The following is a 21,923-nucleotide window of genomic DNA, read 5'->3' on the forward strand; positions in this document are numbered from 1 at the left end:
AAAGTGGGACACGACTGAGTGACTGAACTGAACTGAACTGTCCACATCATTGGTGAACTTTGTCTCTTTAGTGAGAGCATCTTCATCCTCTCCTCTTTTCTTTACCTAATAAACTGGTGTTAAAGGGAAGAAGGAATTAATTAATATGGGTACCTATATGTGCCATACTGGCCATTCTCACATCCTGAATTTTATTTAAAGTTTTGAGTGTGTTCTCATGTTCTCTGTGCAAATATAGGCTATTTCATAGTCAGCAATCATCATTGTTAGGCTAAAATTCTGCCATCAAGGAAGTAAGGTGTCTGTTTCCTGGCCCCACTGGGATGATTCTGTATACTACATTGTTCCTGCTTCTCAGGAATGTCTTTGACCTTCCTGCTTTCTGTGTTCAGGGCCCCTGCAAGGGAGCCATCTCTGTGCCAAGCTCACTCTGCACCTCACTGAGGTCTTGGTTCCAAGTCACCTTCTCAGTGAGGACTGCAGCCACCACCCCTGCATCCCACTCTCCCTTCTACCTTTTGCACCTACAATATGTATCTGGTGTGAATCAGGTGGGCTCTGCTTCACACAGTCTCTCAGGGCCTGAAAGGGAAGTGTGTGACTCTACCATATGCCTGCAAGTAGGAGTGCTGTGGTACTGGTGGATTGCACCAGTGACCACCATGATCTGTCTCTAGCTGCCAGATGTTTTGTCTGTCTCGCACTCATTAGGCGGAGAAGGCAATGGCACCCCACTCCAGTACTCTTGCCTGGAAAATCCCATGGACGGAGGAGCCTGGTAGGCTGCAGTCCTTGGTGTCGCTAAGAGTCGGGGACAACTGAGAGACTTCATTTTCACTTTTCACTTTCATGCATTGGCAGACACACTCTTCCTTTCTTCAAATGAAGCAACCCAAAAGATCCACCCAGTCCCATCCCCAACACTGGGGCTGCCTGTATATACCACATCAAGATGTACATGGCTCTCCTCGATCCACTGACCTCTAAACTGAAGAGAAAGCTATCTAACCCACAGCCACGTGTACAGTATAGCTAAAAGATGGAGAAGAGCCAGGATGATCACAATCAGCACTGATTTATAGCAATTCTGAGACCCCAGTGGGCAGATCCTGAGTGGAATCTTATTCCCTGTAAGGAGAATATCTTTCATATTCTAGAGTTAAGTCTGGATTAACTCTACTCCCAGAGTTGGGCTCCCAGAGACTCTTATTGGATCTTGACTCCATTGTCTGGGAGTTTCCTTTTTCCATTAACTGTTCCAGCTGTGGAAATATTGGCATTGAAGAATAAGCCTCCTTTTGGATCCAGATTTTCCAGGCTACAATTTATCATTACAAAAAGAAAGGCAACAGTAAATCTAAGTCTCAAATAGTCACAGACTTTTTTCCTGACTTGAGGTTCCGAATCTAAAAGGTGGCACTGATGAATTTATTTTCAGGGCAGCAATGGGGAAACAGACATACAGAACAGACCTGTGGACACAGGGGGGATGGGAGGAGGGGGAGGGTGAGCTGCATGGAGAGAGTAACATGGAAACTTACAATTCCATGTGTAAAATAGATAGCCAATGGGAATTTGGTATGTGACTCAGGCAACTCAAACAGGGGCTCTGTGACAATAGAAGGGTGGGATGGGGAGTCAGATGGGAGGGAGGGGACATGGGTGTACCCATGGCTGATTCTTGTTGCTGTATGACTGAAAACCACAAAATAATGTAAAGCAGTTATCCTTCAATTAAAAAAAAAAAGCCTAGCCAGTCTCTTACTTGATAGACCAATTTCATGTGTGCATAGATCTTGTGTCAAAACAATTCCAAGATCCCTGCTATGCCTTTGTTTCAAATGCCATTGCCTCTACCCAACCCTTTGCTTTCACTTTCACTTTACTCTTTCTCTTAAATTAAGTACAGATACCTTGGCCCTATCACCTTTCAGTGGAAAAGTCATGTATTAGTCTTTTGTCCTTGGAGCCAAATTTGCACAGTGACAACCTATTTAGAAATTTTTAGCAATGGGTCTGAATTATTTCTGCAAAGCTGAGTTTCAATAGGCTTTTAACACTCTAAGCATTTCTTGATCCTATGATTCACTGATAGGGATGAGAAGCATTTGTTTCTTCCATTCCTACAAGAATCAGTATTTGTTTTATCTTTCTTTTCTCTTTTGTCAACTAAAGAAAAACACACAACCTAAAAGTTGCAACTTAAGTATTATTTGGGGATCTTACTGAGGACTTAGGCTCAGTGGTAAAGAATCTACCTGACAATGTAGGTAGCTGAGTTTGACCCCTGGGTTGAGAAGATTCCCTGGAGAAGGGAAGCCTGGTGGGCTATAGTCCATGGGATCACAGAAGAGTCAGACATGATTTAGAGACTAAACAACAGCAACAACAGCTGAGAACTTAGGCCTAGGATGCAGCCTCTCGGCTCTAAGGAACTGCTCTGAAGAATTAAGGAGGAAGCCAGGATATAGCGTTTTTGCTGGGAAAAAAATGTAGCCAAACATCAAAAGATCACTGATAATTACAAAGAAGAGGTACCTCAAGTTAATGGTTTTGATGCTTTTTCTATGTATGAGAAGATGTAAGAATCAAGGTTCGTTGAAACTGTCCCTTAGGTATTTATCTTAAATATCTAGGGCCAGTTTCCAAACCACAAAATGCTTCCCCCTTGTTTTTCCCCATCCTGAATTCCCCTCAGGGCACACCACTGGGGGTGTGTGGAGGGGGCCACTGGAGTGGCTGATGGCTTGTTCCTTGTAGAACTGGAAATTTTGGCAAAAACCTCTGTTTATTGGAATAGCGGGCAACAGTCCCTGTTCGTACTTTCGTAACTGCTTCCAAACTGGCCATTTATCCTCTGAGGTAATTCATTTCTTGTGTTAACTTACCAAGCATAGTCAATAGCAGTTATGGCTTGTATTTTTCACCTTAATTTTCTAAGGCCTGTCTTCCCTGATTGGAATATAAGCCCCATGGAGGCAGAGACTTTTCCTGTTGGCACAGTTCTGGGCCTTCAGTGGTTTGCAGGGCCTGACATAGTGCAACAAAGATGATGAATGAGGGAATTAGTTAATAAAAGGTCAGACTGGTCTGTTGAATTACGTCTCAGAAAGGTTCTTTAACCAGAAACTCAATGAAAAGTATAAATATGAGATTTGTTGAGAATTACTGAACTCTGTAAAAACAATTCATTTATAATATCTAATATGGAAGAAAACTATGAAAGATATTAAGATCACTGACCATATAGATCCTCTTTATTGTGGACCTAAAGATAATCCTTTAAACTGTGACTGGGGGAAGAGCCCCAGAGGTGGTCCAGACTTGAGACATTTCTCTGGGTCTCACAGTAACATCAACCCCATCCTGTATCTAATGTACTGTGCATATTGGGATTACTTCCAGTTACAGAAAAAATTTGCCCCTTCAGCCCTCTGTTGGAATTGGCATTTGACTTGGGTGGCTGTCAGCCCTATTTTTTGTTGTTGTTGCTGCTGCTTGTTTTTTGCTTTTCTGTTTGATTTGGGTTGATTTGTGATTTGAGAAAGCTTTTGGATGAAAATGATCATTTTTATTAGTATATAAGCTAATACTCTCTGGATAATTTGTGTTGTGCCAGGCACTAGAGCTTTTTATTTAATCATTTCTTTTTATATAACTCCTTTAAGAAGTAGATAGACACTACTATTCTATTCAGTTTATAGACTATAGTTGGGTAATGCTGAGCGACTGAATGGAGAGAATGCTAGATTTTGCTACCTGCCAGAGCTTGGACTTAGGAATATAGGAAGGTCTGTGTCTATGTTCTGAATCATTTTCTACTACCTCTTGGCCTCTCGCTATGTATTTATTACAATTTACTATTTACAGAGCATTGTCACGTGTTATCTCACAGTTGACTAATGATATTGGTTGCCTTTGTTAAGTGTCTGCCATGTTGATCCAGGCACGACGTTAAGTGCTAACAGGTGAAGATGAAACCATGAGCAGAACCAAACTCCTGAGAAAGAAAGCAAAACCTGCAGAAAATCCACTAACAGAAATGTCTTTCCCCTCCTTTTGCTCTGTTTCAGGAATATCAAATCGATATATTTTTTGCTCAGACCTGGACTGACAGTCGCCTTAGGTTCAACAGCACAATGAAAATACTTACTCTGAACAGCAACATGGTGGGGTTAATATGGATTCCAGATACGATCTTCCGAAATTCCAAAACTGCAGAGGCTCACTGGATCACCACCCCCAATCAACTCCTCAGAATTTGGAATGATGGGAAAATCCTTTATACTTTAAGGTGAGATGCTAGTGAATATTTAATCCCACTAGTAGTCTGACACTGGGGACTTTAGATCACTGTAGGAATGGGACCCTATTTTCATTGCTGAGTTCTATCACTTCTCATGTTCGGCATGCTACTGGGTCTTGAAGAAGTTTTTCCTAATCCCACATGTGCAAAACTGCTGTTGCTGCTGCTGCTAAGTCACTTCAGTCGTGTCCGACTCTGTGCAACCCCATAGACGGAAACCCACCAGGCTTCCCCATACCTGGGATTCTCTAGGCAAGAAAACTGGAGTGGGCCGCCATTTCCTCCTCCAATGTGTGAAAGGGAAAAGTGAAAGTGAAGTCACTCAGTCGTGTCCGACTCTTAGCGACCCCATGGACTGCAGCCTACCAGGCTCCACCATCCATGGGATTTTCCAGGCAAGAGTACTGGACTGGGGTGCCCTTGCCTTCTCCATGTACAAAACTAACGTCATACAAATAATCTTTAATAAATATAAACTCCTTCCTTAATTAGTATCCATTTCTGCTAGAAGTGGGCTGTGGAAATTACCTTTAATATATTTAACCCACAGGTCCATTCAACTAAGAAATAAAGATGTCTTGGTGTACTAATTGACAAATCTAATTATAGCCAAATTTGAGACCACAAGGAACAAAAGAGCACAGAGGGCGTTCTCTAATGCATCCTTAATGGAAGTGATAGCCACCTTGTAATCAGTCCTCCTGGGGCCAGGCTGTCCTCACAGAAACCCAGTAAGGTAATAGTGGCTGGATTTAAAAGAACGTGAGCTCACTTGCCTGCCCAAAGTCTCCATTGGGAACTAATATTACCTGAGTTTGAACCTGGGTCTGTATCTCTCAAGAGTCTCTCCTGTAGGGTGACCTGAGTCTGACTGAACGCATGACTGCAACATACACGGAATGTATGGTAGGCAGCTACACCAGTCTTCCTGCTCATCCAGCCCTGGGATCAAGGAGGCTGCCCTCCCAGTCTCTGAGGCCTTTCTAGAGCACTGGCCTGACTGCCTTGTGCCGATGGTCGCTTTCTCACTGGCTTTGCTGCTCCTCGGCTGCTTCCTGCACCTCCTGTCCAGCTCCTGACACGGCACCTCCTCATTCTGCTGCTCCTATCTTAGGATTTTACCCAATTTCCACTTTCCTGCTGACTTAGCTCATCCATTCGTAAGGCTTTAAAAGCCATATTCATGCTGAGGATTCATCCCACGAGTTATTTCCAATCCCTAATGTCCCTTCTGGGCACCAGATTCTTGGAGCTACCTGCCCATGTGATATTTCCTCATGAAATCCCAAAGGGCATTTAATTCAGCATGCTACTGGGGAAGGTGATTGCTCTAATACCTCTGACCATGTCCCTCTGTCCTCCTGCTTGGTGAATACCACTGCCAAGCCCTGAACACAGCTTCCTCCCCCTACATCCATTATAAGAAGCTTTTAACTGCAAGTGATTTGTGATCATAAGGAAAAATCTGTAACTCACATAGTAAATAAGTATTTGTCACATAGACAAAGGCACATATTGGCATCAAAATAAGCAAAACAGTTAAGAATTTTAAAGTTTCAGGGAAATTATGATGTTGGAAGACTGGGAACAGCAACAACAAAAATGCCACAGGAAATTGTACTGATGTTATTTTTGGAAAACAGGATTTTTTAACAGCTATTTCCTCATCAATTCTTAAAAGAATATAAATGAGACTCTGAAATGAATGTGAGCTTCAGCAAATCATAATAGAGACATGGCCAGTCCTGGGATCCTTTACAAAAATTTAAACCCCAGGAATGCCTGCTTTGAAAAGATGCCATACACACATTTAGTGCAGTCACCACCTGCCTATTCAAGTGGGGAGGCTGGCCAAATATGAAATCTTCCTTACAAGTGGATGAACTTGGCATTATACCTAACTAGGCAAATAAATCAGTTTCAAAATGGAGAAAGGATTTAATTCAGTCAAGCAAATTAAAAACAAAGATATGTGACAGCAAGGACACATATTGTTTCAATTTGTTTCCTCTCTTACTTGGCTTGTATTTCTAGACACAGGGAGTTCACTAATGGACATTCCCTTTGATTCTGATAGTTAAAAGTAAAGCAAAGTGACACGACACACGAGGAGGGAGGAGGGTTAAGGATGGGGAACACGTGTATACCTGTGGCAGATTCATGTTGATATATGGCAAAACCAATACAATATTGTAAAGTTAAAAAAAAATAAATAAATTGAAGGAAAAAAAAAACAAAAACAAATGGTGTACTGAATGGATAGTGCCCTTGCCAAGACTAGATTCCATGTGGCCACCCCCTGCCCCCTGTGTTGTAGTAATGTGACTGCTCTGACCTTGCTTAAGGCCTTTGCTGGTTTGCTCCTGGCTGACCTCAAGAGTGACATTTGGCTCCCCCACAGGCTCACCATAAATGCAGAATGCCAGCTGCAGCTGCACAACTTCCCCATGGATGAGCACTCCTGCCCGCTGATATTCTCCAGCTGTGAGTACTGACTTGGGGTATGACTGCTGTGGAAATGACTGTCTAGCCTATGCTGATTTATAGTAAACAGTCATATGACTGATTATAGCATCACTGTACTACCAGAGAAAACAGATAACAGTTTTGGTCTGGACCACCTGAGGATATTCACTCTAGACTTTGTTACATAGAACTTGTGTTACAAAATATGTAGCTTTGATAAATCCTTGAGCAACTTAAACCATTTGTCTTAATAGTAAAGAACTGAGAAATTGATGAACTGTTGACTTACCAAAGACCCTTCTGCTAATAAACTGTCTGTACTATTTGAATGTATACAGAATTCCTTTGCAATAATTTTAGGTTTAATATCATCTTCAGTCAGGTGGTTTCTCTTCAAAATAAAAAGATAGAGTTTTTGCTTAAATGTATTTATATTTGTCTCATTATGCTATAGATGGATGTAATTTTTCATAGTGCTTTATTTAGTCCAGTTTTTACATAGGATTGATGCTAGAGCTAACAAGTACTCATTTACTAATTCTTAAAGACTGTGTCTAATGCTAAGTATAGCAATACAAGTAAAAGGAAATATCAAATTTATTTGATTATGAAGTTTCAGAGTAAAGGCCAGTATGGAAATAAACTTGCAGAATTTATGATGGCTCATTTAAAACATAATGACCACAATACTTAAGTATGACTCATAAGAATTCAGCTAAGTTTATTGACTATCTTTAAAATTGTATATGGGATATGACATGCAAATGTGATGAATTCTCAGGCAGAAGGTTTTGTGGCTTTCTTCACTAGACATTTTAGTGAAAAGACAAAGTGAAATAATGGATAAACACATTGTACAGTTCATTTTAAATTCAGAAAAAGACAAAATAGAAAGCAAAATTTCACCTAAGGATAGATGTAACCAAGGAGGCCAAAGCCATCTTGAGAAAGAAGAATAAAGCTGAAAATGCCAGTCACTAATTTAAAACTATACTACAAAGCTATAGTTACCAAAATGTGTGACACTAGCATAAAAACGGACAGATAGCTCAGTGTAATAGAACAGAGAGCCCAGAAATGAACTCACATGTGTGTGGTCGTTAATTTATGACAAGGGAGACAAGAATATATGCAATGAAGAAAGGACAATCCCTTCAATAAATGGTGTTGGGAAAACAGGTCAGCTACATGCAAGAGAATTAAATTCAACCACTGTCTTACACTATACACAATAATCAACTAAAATTATATTAAAAATTGAACATAAGACTCGACACCATAAAACTACATATCATACTGAAGATCTTCTGTACAGCAAAGAAAACCATCAACAGAATGGGAAGGCTGCCTACTTAATGGATAAAATATTTGTAAGTCATAAGAGAGTAATATCCAAAATATGTAAAGAACTCATTCACCTCAACAGCAAAGAAACTTTTTATTAAAAATGGGCAGAAAAGATAAACAAACATTTTTTTCTGAAGAAGACATACAGATGGCCAATAGGTATATGGAAAGATGTTCAACATCACTAATAAGCAGGGAAACGCACATCAAAACCACAATGAGATATCATTTCACACCTATCAAAATGGCTATTATCAAAAGCACAACAAGTACTGGAAAGGATCTGGAGAAAAGGAAACTTTCTGCACTGATGGTGTGAATTAAGTTGGTGTAGCCATTGTGGAAAATGGTATGGATATTTCTCGAAATATGTAAAATAGGGCTACTGTTTGGTCCAGCAAGGAGAGATAAGAAGGCCTTCTTCAAAGCTTCTTAACAAAGCTAATGGAGGTGATGGAATTCTAGCTGAGCTATTTCAAATACTAAAAGGTGATTATGATAAAGTGTTGTACTCAATATGTCAGCAAATTTGGAAACCTCAGCAGTGGCCACAGGACTGGAAAACGTCAGTTTTCATTCTAATCCAAAAGAAATGTAATGTCAAAGAATGTTCAAACTACCATACAATTGCATTCAATTTACCTGCTAGCAAGGTAATGCATAAAATACTTCAAGCTAGGTTTCCACAGTATGTGAACTAAGAACTTTCAGATGTACGAGCTGGCTTTTAAAAAGGCAGAGGATCCAAAAATCAAATAGCCAACATTTGCTGGATCATAGAAAAAGCAAGGGAATAAAAAAAAAAAAAAACAGACATCTACTTGTGCTTTATTGACAATGTTAAAGCTTTTGACTATGAGGATCACAACAAACTATGGAAAATTCTTAAAGAGATGGGAATACCGGACCACCTTACCTGCCTCCTGAGAAACCTGTATGCTGGTCAAGAAGCAACAGTTAGAACTGGACATGGAACAACGGACTGGTTCCAACTTGGGAAAGGAGTACGTCAAGGCTGTATATTGTCACCCTGCTTATTTAACTTCTTTGCAGAGTACATCATGCTAAAGAGATGATGAAGCTCAAGCTGAAATCAAGATTACCAGGAGAAATAACAGCAACCTCAGATACAAAGATGATACAACTTAAATGGTAGAAAGTGAAGAGGAACTAAACAGCCTCTTGATAAAACTGAAAGAGGAGAGTGAAAACACTGTCTTAAACTCAGCTTTTAATAAATGAAGATCATGACATGCAGTCCCATTACTTCATGGCAAATGGATGGGGGGGGGGAGTGGAAATGGTGACAGATTTTATTTTCTTGGGCTCCAAAATCACCGCGGTCAATGATTATAGCCATGATATTAAAAGAGGCTTGCTCCTTGGAAGAAAAGCTATGACAAACCCAGACAGCATATTAAAAAGCAGAGACATCACTTTGTCGACAAAGGTCCATCTTCATAACCGGTGTACATCTTAAACAGAGACAAAGTTGTTCGTTCCCTGCCTGCTGTCCCAGTGCATTAACCGAGTTGGGCCCTCTTCAAGGTGGAATGTCCTGGCAAACAGGACTTTTGCTTGGCAGGAAAGGAACCACACAGCTCCCTGAAAGTCCTTTATCTCTTGGATGAGAGAGAAATAGCAGATGCTGTGAAATGGCAGCAGTGGTCCTGTGTACTGTGAAGCAAGTGCTCAGGTACAAAATTTCCAAAAGGAAGCCTGTCTTCCAAGAAGAGAGCAATTGTTCACTTGGCTGGTCTCAGAGATGCCCAGATAGTTGGTAAAACAGTGTTTCTGAGTGTGTCTGTGACGGTGCCTATAGGAGTCATTAGAGTAGTACAGTAGTCAGAGTTTGAGTCAGTAGACTGGGGAAAGAAGATAGCCCTCACCAGTGTGGATGGGGTGGATGGAGTTATCCGGTCCTCTGAGGACCAAATGCAGGCATACCTCCTCTTATTGCATTTCATGTTATTGTGCTTCACAGATCCTGCATTTTGTTTTACAAATTTAAATCTATGACATCCGTTCTTAAACAGCCTTGTTTTTTAATTAAGACATTAACCTTTTCTTTTTTTAATATGTAATGCTATTGCATACTTTTTAAATACAGTTCATGTTGTTCTCACAGCAAGAATATTGGAGTGGTTGTTTTTCAGGGACGCCTGGCATGCTACAGTCCATGCAGTCACAGAGTCACACACAGCTTGGTGACTGAACAACAGCAACAACAACTTTGCATACTTAATAGACAATTGCATAAAGTAAACAAAATTTATATGCTCTGGGAAATTCTGTGTGACTTGCTTTGTTGCCGTGTTTCTTTATTGTGATGACCTGGACCTGAACCCCCAATATTCCAAGGTCTGTCTGTAGAAGAAACAGGTGAATGACAGTGGCATTTGCTCTTTGCTTGAGCTGGGACGTGCATCTTCAGTTCTCAGATATCGGTGGCTCCTGGTTCCCAGGCCTCAGACTTGGATCAGGACTTAAATCCTCAGTCTCCTGATTCTGAGGCCTTTCAACTCAGACAGAAGTACACCACCAGCTTTCCTGAGTCTTCAGTTTTTAGAGGACAGACTGTAGAACTTCTCAGCTCCCATATTGTATGAACCAATTCCTATAATGTATGATCTCTTATATCTTTATCTCTATCTATCTCTGCATCTATATTTACCTTATTGGTTCCGTTTCTCTGGAGAACACTTACTAATACAGGAAGGGAAGTTCTCACCCTTCCATCCTATAAAATACGTGGACTCCAAGGTCCCCAAAATGTTCTTGTGTTCACTTGAGCTCACCTGCTTTGGGTGTTGCCAAAGGGTGTTTTTTGGTATGTCTGAGAGAGGGGGGAGTCCTGTAGCCTGGAGCTGAGAGTGAGAATCGAGGCATTGCCCTGGGAAGCAGGTTCCCCATCAGGGACCACACCAGGCAGACCAGTGTGAAGGGTGAGGGGCATTTTGCCAGCTTGTCTCTTTGCCTGACCTGTACTCCTTGAGATGCTCACCTTTCACCAGATGGCTAGGTCATCTTCCCACATGCTGTCCAAGTCATCTTCCTACATGTTTCTGGATCACTGGCCTCCCCAGATATTCTCTGACCAAGCCACCTCACTGCTGAGGACACTCACACATTGGGGAGTGGGAGGGTGCTGTCGATGCGGACAGTGATGCCTGTAGCAGAAGGGATGGAGCTTTGAGGACTCCTCCCATGAACTGTTATGGTAGAAACCACTGCTACTGATGATTGCACTGGCTCTGCTGTCCAGTCTTGAAGGAAGGTTGCTTTTCTTCTGGTTCTGAGTGAAATAAGTTGTTGAAAGAGCTTAGGGGCCAGGTCATGGCAGAGGAAGAGTTCCTGACTGTAGCTTACCAGGGTCCTCTGTCCATGTTATTCTTGAGTCAAGAATACTAGAGTAGTTTGCCATTCCCTTCTCTAGAGGATTTTTTCAACCTAGGGATTGAACCCAGGTGTCCTGTGTTGCAGGCGGATTCTTTACTGTCTGAGCAACAGAGAAGTCATGGACTTTGGGCCATTATGATGCATCAATGCAGGTTTATCAAATATCCACTCTTGATAATGGGGGAGGCTATGCATGCCAGGGGGATGATATGTAAAAATCTTTTCATTTTGCTGTGAACTTAAACTGCTCTAAAAGTAGTCTCAAATTTTGAAATCATAAAAATAAGTCTTTCTCCTTGCAGTCCAAGGGACTCTCAAGAGTCTTCTCCAGCAATGCAGTTCAAAAGCATCAAGTCTTCGGTGCTCAGCTTTCTTTTATAGTCCAACTCTCACATCCATATGTGACTACTGGAAAAACCATAGCTTTGACTAGACAGACATTTGTTGGCAAAGTAATGTCTCTGCTTTTTAATATGCTGTCTAGGTTGGTCATAGCTTTTCTTCCAAGGAGGAAGCGTCTTTTAATTTCATGGCTGAAGTCACCATCTGCAGTGATTTTGGAGCCCAAGAAAATAAAATCTCCCAGTGATGGGACTGGATCTTTGCTGTTTGAATGTCAAGTTTTAAGCCAGCTTTTTCACTCTTCTCTTTCACTTTCATCAAGAAATTCCTTAGTTTCTCTTCACCTTCTGCTGTAAGAGTGGTGTCATCTGCATTTCTGAAGTTTTTGATATTTCTCCTGGCAATCTTGATTCCAGCTTTCCAGGAATCAAGCCCAGCATTTTGCATGATGTACTCTGCATATAAGTTAAATAATCAGGGTGACAATATAGCCTTGATGTACTCCTTTCTCAGTTCGGAACCAGTCCAGTCTTCCATGACCTATTTTAACAATTGCTTCTTGACCTGCATACAGATTTTTCAAGAGGCAGATATGGTAATCTGTTATTCCCATCTCCTTAAGAATTTTACAGTTTGTTATGATCCTCACAGTCAAAGGCTTTGGCACAGTCAATAAAGCAGAAGTAGATATATTTCTGGAACTCTCCTGCTTTTTCTATGATCCAACACATGTTGGCAATTTGATCTGTGGTTTCTCTACCTCTTCTAAATCCAACCTGAACATCTGGAAGTTCTCAGTTCATGTACTATTGAAGCCTGACTTGGAGAATCTTGAGCATTACTTTGCTGGTGTGTGAGATGAGTGCAGTTATGTCGTATTTTGAACATTCTTTCATAGCCTTTTTTGGGATTGGAATAAAGATTGACTTTTCCAGTCCTGTGGCCACTGCTGAGTTTTCCAAATTTACTGAGTGCAGCACTTTCACACCATCTTCTTTTAGGATTTGAAATAGCTCAGATGGAATCCCATCACCTCTACTAGCTTTGTCCGTAGTGATGCTTCTTAAGGCCCACTTTACTTCGTAGTCCACGATGTCTGGCGCTAGGTTAGTGATCACACCATCATGGTTATCTGGGTCATTCAGACCTTTTTGTGCAGTTATTCTGTGTATTCTTGCTATCTCTTAATATTTTCTACTCTGTTAGTTCCATGCCATTTCTGTCCTTTATTGAGCCCATCTTTGCCTGAAATGTTCCCTTGGTATCTATAATTTTCTTTATGAGATCTCTAGTCTTTCCCTTTCTATTGTTTTCCTCTGTTTCTTTGCATTGATTGCTAAGGAAGGCTTTCTTAACTCTCCTTGCTATTCTTTGGAACTCTGCATTCAGATGGGTATCTCTTTCCTTTTCTCCTTTGCCTTTTGCTTCTTTTCTTTTCTCAGCTATCTGCAAGGCGTCCTCAGACAGCCATTTTGCCTTTTGCGTTTCTCTTCCTTGGGGGAGGTCTCGCTCCTTCCCTCCTGCACAATGTCAAGCACCAGTGTTCACTTAGCATAGTGCCTTCAAGATCCATTCGTGTTGTTGCAAATGGCAGCGTTTCTTTTTGAGGCTGAGTAATATTTCACTACTTGTGTGCTCAGTTTCTTCAGTCGTATCTGACTCTTTCGTCATGCAGAACTTATGGACTATAGCCCACCAGGTTCCATGAGATTCTCCAGGCAGGAACACTGGAGTGAAATATTACTCAGCCTCAAAAAGAAAACACTGCCATTTGCAACAACACGAATGGATCATGAAGGCAGTATGCTAAGTGAACACTGGTGCTTGACACTGTGCAGGAGGGAGAGAGCAAGACCACCCAGAAGGAAGAGAAACACAAAAGGCAAAACTTCTCTCTGAGGATGCCTTACAGATAGCTAAGAAAATAAGCAAAAGGCAAAGGAGAAAAGGAAAGATATACCCATTTGAATGCAGAGTTCCAAAGAATAGCTATATATATATATATATATATATATATATATATATATATATATATAATGTCTGTACACATACATTTGGAGAAGGAAATGGCAACCCACTCCAGTGTTCTTGCCTGGAGAATCTCATGGACAGAGGAGCTTGGCAGGTACAGTCTGTGGGGCTGCAAAGAGTTGGACACAACTGAGCAACTAACAAACACTATACGTATACATGTACATATACATATAGTATATATGAGTTTTTATTTGGTGGGGCATAGCAGGTGCCTGCCCCCTCTTCGTAAGGTACTCGGGACGGATGGGGGAAGACACCAGGGTCTAGATATTGGGTGTGGCTTGGTTGGAAGATACTGAGAGAATTCTCACCTGGTTGAAAGACACTGGGAGGTGGAGGGAGTTGATTAAGTACATCCAGGGCTCCGTTGAAACATACTGAGAAAATATCTACCCATGGAAGACACGGGTGGTGGCAGAGTCAGTTTTTACCGAGAAATAACCGGGGCTCAGTTTAAAGACACTGAGGTGGCTCTGTTGTAGAAAGACATAAGGAATGGAGCTCATACTTGCAAGTACCTACTTAACTGGGGAAATTAAATCTCACCCTAAATTTTGAGGGAGCTCATAAATGCATATGCAGTTAAAAATTAAGAGCTGGCTTGGTAGAACCTTAAGCAAGGCCTTCTAGGGGGAAGCTCAGATTTGTCTGTGTCTTTGAGATGTAAATATGCTATCTGATCTTACTAAGGTTTTGTATCGTATGTTTGTTTATATTAGACCCATAAGAGGTCTTTTTGTGTTCTTAATAGGTGGCCAAATGATGGATCCTTTTAAAATTAGAGAAACTTACAAATTATTAAATCTAGAGCACTCTGATTGTAACCAACTGTTTTGTTGGTGTCTATAAGGCACCAGGGCTTCCCTGGTGGCTCAGATGGTAAAGAATCTTCCTGCAATGCAGGGGGCCAGAGTTGGATCTCTGGGTCGAGAAGATCCCCTGGAGAAGGGGCTGGCAAACCACTCCAGTATTCTTGCCTGGAGAATCCCATGGACAGAGGAGCCTGATAGGCTACAGTACATGGGATCACAATTGGTCACAATTGAGCAATTACACTACTACTACATATAGTGAATTTACACACATATATATACGTCACTGCCATCCAATCATCTGTGGATGGATACTTAGTTTATTTCCTTGTCTTGGCTGTTGTGAATAATGCCGATGTAAGCATTGGATGCAGATGGAGATTTTGTTTCCTTTGGATTCATATCCAGATGTGGAATGCTGGATCACATGGCAGTTCTGATTTTTTACGTTTTCCTCTACACTGTTTTCTATAACAGCTATAACAATTTACATTCCCACCAACAGTATACTTGGGTTCCCTTTTCTCCACAATCTCACCAACACATGTGATCTCTTGTCATTTTGATGAAGCCATTGTGACAATGAGGGGTGATATTTCATTGTGTTCCTGACTTGGATTTTCCTGATGATGGAGCACCTTTTCATGTACTTGTTGGCAATCTGTATGTCTTTTTCAGAAAAGTGCCTGTTCAGGTCCTTTACCATATTTTAATCGGGTTATTTGTTGTTTTCTATTGACTTGTATGAGTTCTTTATGTATTTTGGATATTAGTCCCTTGTCAAATATATGGTTTGTAAACATTTTCTCTCATTCTGTACATTGCTTTTTGGTTGTGGTGGTGGTTTAGTCACTCAGTCGTGTCCGACTCTTACATTTTCCTTTTTTGTGCAGAAGCTTTTTGTTTGATGACATCCGTCTGTAGCCAGATGACCTGGGTGAATTGCTGGAGGTTTTGAGTCCCTTTCTTAGCAGCAGATGGAGAGAGGTAGGATGGTGCAGTGGCAGGAAGGTTGCAGAGGTGCTGGAGCAGGTGACCTTTCAGTGTCTCGGATCTTCTTACATAGGGGCACCACCTCTCCTCTTGGCAGACGATGGTTTTGTAGGTGCTGGGTCACCTGGAGAAGAGTGTGCTCTGGAGGGTGCACAGATGACATTCACGCCTCCTGAACACCAAGCACCTGAAAACCAGCACAAAGGAAGTGCTGGGGGCCAGAGTCAAACAAGAGTGAGAGCTCATCCCTATGTCCGCACGTCTCACTGCCTAGGTATTTGCAGATTGCTTAAATTCTCCGAGACTTAGCTTTCTCTTAATATGCACCTCATCTGTCTCTGTGAAGATTCAGTTAAATAATGGAATGTGCATGTGATGGGACACTCCTGCTCAGGGTTCCCTCTTTGATCAGAAGGGAGTCATCTGATTGTCATCACTGTGGATACCCTTGTGACTGCAGAGAGTGTTGCTGGGGGCAGGGGAAGCCTGAGAGGGAAGGACCAAGGCTGTGAAGCAAGGCTTCCTGGGCTGGAATCCCAGGTGCCTGCTTGCTTCACCACAGAACATTGGGGAACTTTCTTCACCTCTGTAAATACCACTGGGTCTTCCTTCCCCCATCTGTAAAGTGGGAATGGCAGCAAGCTGAAAAACGATGGAAAGGATTAGAGGCATACCCTTTATATATTCCTAGTTTATTTAGCCAAGATGTGGGCTTGAGGAAAGCTAGGTGACAGGAGTAAGTATGAGAGATGTTTGCACATTTTCTCTCTTACTGTTAGGTTCCCCAAGGATGCACAGCTGTGTTGGACATAATCTGCACATGAAAGCTTCTAGGGGAGAGAAAATATTCAAACCCTCATTAGTCATTAGCCATGCTAGGCTCAATTTCATCAGTTTGAAAGAATCTACCCAACTATGGACACATTTCTGTATAAAGGTAGCCTGCAGACAGTGGTCTCTGCAACTGTGTTAAAATAAAGCCAAGGATGCTAAAGCAGAAACTCCAATACTTTGGCCACCTCATGCGAAGAGTTGACCCATTGGAAAAGACTCTGATGCTGGGAGGGATTTGGGGCAGGAGGAGAAGGGGACGACAGAGGATGAGACGGCTGGATGGCATCACCGACTCGATGGACGTGAGTTTGAGTGAATTCCGGGGGTTGGTGATGGACAGGAAGGCCTGGTGTGCTGCAATTCATGGGGTCACAAAGAGTCGGACACAACTGAGGGACTGAACTGAACTGAACTGAAGCTGGCCACTCTTCTTTCCCTAGACCTTATAAATGGCATGCTCACTACATTGGTTTTTGTCAGTGCAGTGATTTTGAAGAGTTTAGAGAAATCAGGGTTTCCACCTGAGAACACAGAGATGAGTGCATTTTTGGCAACTGATGGGAAATTCTATCCATCCAGTGCTAGTTCAGCTCCCTGTGTTCCAGTGGGAGCAGCAAGCACTTCTGAGGATTAAGATAGGACCTCACTGAACTGTCCTACTTGGGGAAAACATCAGCCTGCTGATTGTGCTGCTGGCCAAGACATTCACTTTCACTCCATCGCTGGCTGTCACGTCCACATGAGCATGGAGACCAGAGACAGCCAATGTGAGCACCAGAGCAACAGCGTGCAGCTGATCCTGCCCAGGTTCAAAGCCATAACACAAATAGATTTGACAGGGAAACTAATGGATGCTTGATGCATTAAAGGCAAATTTTGTGAAAATAACAAGGTTGGAAAACCTTCATGTTTCTCACATCTTGCAAAAATTGAAGTCATTGAAGATGAAACCAAAATTTCATCAGCAACAACTGGGAATCTAATCACAAGGTCATTGCCTTCTTAGTTTACGGTAAGAGACCTTTTCCACCATTCATCCAACACAATCCCACAAATGCTGTCTTACTCATGGAGCAGATGAACAAACCCTGAAGAGTGTACAAAAAAAAATCTTTCAAAAAAAAGACTACTTGGCTATGAAGAAAAGACTCCTTCCCTACATCTTTCAGAATTCTGTTACATATGTTTGTGCAGTATTTCTGTTTTGAAAATTAGTTCACAGGAATAGAGACAGAGATATAAGCGTTTCTGCTCTGGGATGTGTTTTGGAGGGAAAAAAGGGCAGGATGACTGTAGCACAATATTGAGAAATGGAGAGAAAGGCTTCAAAATGCCTAAACAATTACCTAAGCAGCTGAGTGGTTACCTAGGTTAACAACTCTATCAAGCATTTACCATTCAGATTAGGGTCTTTGTTTTGTTTTTTATGTGTGACTTTCCAGAGGAAACTTCATCACTGTAATAGAGTGGGGATCAGGGGAGACATTTAACAGTTACTTTCACTAATTTATGAAAAAAAAATCTTTGCCTTTAAAATGTTTCCCCCATTCAAAGGCTTGATAGTAAACATTATTTGGGGGAGTAGAAATGAGTCGGACACAACTGAAGCGACTTAGCAGCAGCAGCAGCAGAAATAGTGAAATCTCTAGCTTCTTTGTGTGTTTCTATTGTTTTATATAATGTATGTATTCACTGAAATAAAGTTTAGAAAGCTTTTTGAAACATGACAAAGTGTGAACCCTATTGAGCATCTGGGAGCCTCTGGACTAGCCCCTTGCCTGCTTAGAAAGCCACTCGCAGGCCATTGTGTCCACACAGTGACCCTGAGGAGCCCTGTTTCCCTCCGTGCCTTCCACAGCCAAGGTCATGCAGCGTGGGCTGGGGAGGCCTTCTGCTTGCATCACCCTGGAGAGCGAGGGCAGCTGTGTCTCAACAAAATGGAATGGCTGTTGAGTCTGCACTCTTGATTATTATTACAACTGTTGTTTTTGTTCTTATTACAAGAGGACAGGTGGAGCAGAATCAGACACTCAGGCCTCAAGGTGTGAAATGTATGAGATGTACTTTGTTGCAGCATTGCTCCTCCCCTCTAAACCATTCACCATGAAAAAAAAACAGCACAGAAAGCACTTTTATGCACTTTATCTTTGACACCTGTGCCAGCTGTAACTGTACTCTATCTTGAGAAATTATCAAGGAAATGTCATTGCTGTTATGGTGATACTGACGATGTCTGAGAAAGTTGGCTGATATTCAGAGTTTTAAAAGACAATGCTACTTTTCCCCAAAATAATTAATTTGAAAGTGGAGTAAACGCCAGGTAGCAAATCTCTGTCAGCAGATGTGGGTCTTGCCACTGCATGGTTACAATAGTCCCAAGCACACGTCTGGTTTTCTCTCTGGCTGGCACCAGGTGTGGCCAGAGAATAGTGATGATCTCTCATCTATGTGTATGTTTCCTGCCAGAGTGCAGGGTAGCACATTCAGCCCTCCATTCCCACCGCCATCCCCCCTTCACAGATGAGAAAACTGAGTCATAGAGAAGGAATGCAGTGTGGGATCATATAACTGGTACATGGTACAGCAATAGTGTGAATTTGGCTCTTGCTTCCCCAAATCCAGGTTCTTCTCTCCATCCCAGCCTTTATTGTTTTTGTTTTTAGCTAAAGAGTCCCAGTGTCAAGGCAAAAGAACCCGTGTATGGCCTTCTAGAAATTTGCTTTTTCTATCACTTCCATCTGTACTCTGACCATTGCCTCCTCACTCAGTGATCAAAAAACATGGGCCTGCATGCAAGACATGACAGAGCCACTGCTTCCTTCCTGCCAAATGAAGGTGAAAATGAAAATTCTCATGGGATTCCTAAGGAAGGCATGCATCTTTCAGGGAAGAAACTGGCATATTCTTCATCAAAGCATTGCAGACATGTTCATAGCCAGCTTAATAAAGTATACTAGGAATTTGGTGGAGAAGGCAGTGGCACCCCACTCCAGTACTCTTGCCTGGAAAATCCCATGGACGGAGGAGCCTGGTAGGCTGCAGTCCATGGGGTCGCCAGGAGTCGGACACAACTGAGCGACTTCACTTTCACTTTTCACTTTCATGCATTGGAGAAGGAAATGGCAACCCACTCCAGTGTTCTTGCCTGGAGAATCCCAGGGACAGGGGAGCCTGGTGGGCTGCCGTCTATGGGGTCACACAGAGTCGGACACGACTAAAGCGACTTAGCAGAAATTTTGGAGCATCTCCCCTTTTGCCTTTTCCACTAAATGAACCAAGTAGGAGAGGGGAGCCTGCCTCCTGGATCCTGATTCCGAGGCTTCTGCCTGAGCCAGGTGAGCCCTGGACACAGAACAACGCTCCTGATTCCCCTGTTTCTGGGCTGTGGTCTGGGCTCTTAGGAAGCTTCGCATTGTTCCCCACTCTGTTGGGAAACAACAGGAAGGCAGAAGAAAAGCACACCCAACCAGGAAGAAGTCTGAGCCTTTCTGTTTCTTTCCTATGACAATGCTTAACATTGTGCTAGTTGAAAAGTGAAGTGCTGAAGGCATCCAGCTCTGTTATCAGAGACCAGGTGAAAAAGAGTGAAATGGAACCTGAAAGGCGATATATTCATAATGTATATAACTGCCAAATGCATATTATTTTAAGCATATCTTGGATTTGTGTATTAATTCTTTTCCTTCTCTCATTGTCATTCTTTAAACTTCCATCACTACCCAGATTTAAAATCTACTCTCCATTGACTCAGCTAAATGACCTACCTAAACAGGAATTCTGAATCACTCTTCTTAAAAGTCTTCAAAGCTTGCTCATTTATTGTGTTCATTCACAAATAAATTCCAAACTTTTTTATCCAGAAGAAAAAAAAAGAAATTAAGGGAGAAAGGGAGGAAAAAGAAAGGAAGGAAGAAGGAAAGTTGTGGCGCATTCTTAATTGGTTTCCATTACCTGGGAATAGAGCTGGAACAATCCAGTTATTCTTTGTGGGATCATGAAAGCAGACTTGGTAATGTTTAAATGTTGCAGGGGACTCGCATTTCTCACTTTTAGACACATTTCCTCTCTTTGGATGACTAAGAGCTGGAGAAAATAGATAACTGTGTATTTTCATCCATTTTATTGGAGCCATGCCAGTCATGCGGAGGTGATGGCTTTGAGGATGATGCATATCCTTTGAACATGAATTAGGAAAACAGTTGTGGTGAATGAGAGCCACCTCTTGTCAGGACTCTTTATTTGACACAGAGCTTACATCAAGTGGCATATTTCCTCTGCACTTAGTGTGCTGGGGCCTTAGGTTGTCACCTGTGAACGCATGATCTGTTCTGAGGTCACTGAGGGTGAGAAGCGTCACTCTGTTAGGTTGTTCTGATGTAATGCACACCCTTGTGTCAGTGTGCTTGGGGTGATGGGGACTCCAGGCCTGGTTTAGATGAGGGGTTTCCTTAGTATTCTTAATACCTTAGCAATGGGAGGTGATGATTTGTTTTTATTCTTATAGGTCTGATGCAGACCTCAAACGTCAATACAGATGTGCTTTGCTATTTAGTATGTCTCTTAAAGCTCTCATTCCATTTCTAGTTTTTCTGAAGAAATTTCATAAAAGGAGCCCTGTAATGAAAAGTTAATATTGGACAGAATTGAGTATTTGAAACAATTTCTCAGTTTAGCTGAATTAAATGCTGTTGACCTTTGAAAGACTATCATTTTATGATAGAATTACTTTGAACATTATATCAAATTTTAGAAACATTTATTCAGAAATTTCAAGACAAAATTGATGCTTTCTTTGATCATAGATTTATTGATTAATTGGGAAATTACCAATTGATAAAACATTGGGTTGTTTTTAGATTTTGAGTCTTATTTTTGCCATTTAATACCTAAGTAAATTTCTGTATTTACTGAGAAATGGTGGGGGGTGCTTCCCAGGTGGTTCCGTGGTAAAAATCAGCCTGCAGGAGATCAGGAGATGCGGGTTTGATCCCTAGGTCCGGAAGATACCCTGTGGGAGGAAATGGCAACCCACTCCAGTAGTCTTGCCAGGAAAATCCCGTGGAGAGAGGAATCTGGCGGGCGACAGTCCATGGGGTCACAAAGAGACCAACACAACTGAGCAACTGAGCACACACGCTGAGAGATGGGTGCTGAGGTCCCCAACTGCAGTGTTGTTGTTCAGTCGCCCAGTCGTGTTGGACTCTTTGTGACCCCATGGACTGCAGCATGGCAGGTCTCCCTGTCCCTCACCATCTCCTGAAGTTCTCCCAAGTTCATATTCATTGCATTGGTGATGCCATCCAGCCTTCATATCCTCTGATGCCCTCTTCTCTTTCTGCCCTCAATCTTGCCAGCATCAGGGACTTGTCAAATGAGTCAGCTATTTGCAT

At 41.9% G+C, this 21,923-nt stretch overlaps 1 protein-coding gene across 2 annotated transcripts in view; it reads left to right on the plus strand.

The window, feature by feature from the left end:
- The window catches only part of GABRG3 (gamma-aminobutyric acid type A receptor subunit gamma3), an 807,126-nt gene that overhangs the window by 548,533 nt on the left and 236,670 nt on the right, over positions 1-21,923 (plus strand). For both annotated transcript variants that reach the window (XM_024982259.2, XM_059879249.1), the window contains exons 4-5: positions 4,074-4,294; positions 6,708-6,790. In XM_024982259.2, the coding sequence (XP_024838027.1) occupies positions 4,074-4,294; positions 6,708-6,790 (304 nt within the window). The remainder of the gene's footprint in view (positions 1-4,073; positions 4,295-6,707; positions 6,791-21,923) is intronic.

The sequence above is a fragment of the Bos taurus genome, chromosome 21, assembly GCF_002263795.3.
Source record: "Bos taurus isolate L1 Dominette 01449 registration number 42190680 breed Hereford chromosome 21, ARS-UCD2.0, whole genome shotgun sequence".
Lineage (NCBI taxonomy): Eukaryota > Metazoa > Chordata > Mammalia > Artiodactyla > Bovidae > Bos > Bos taurus.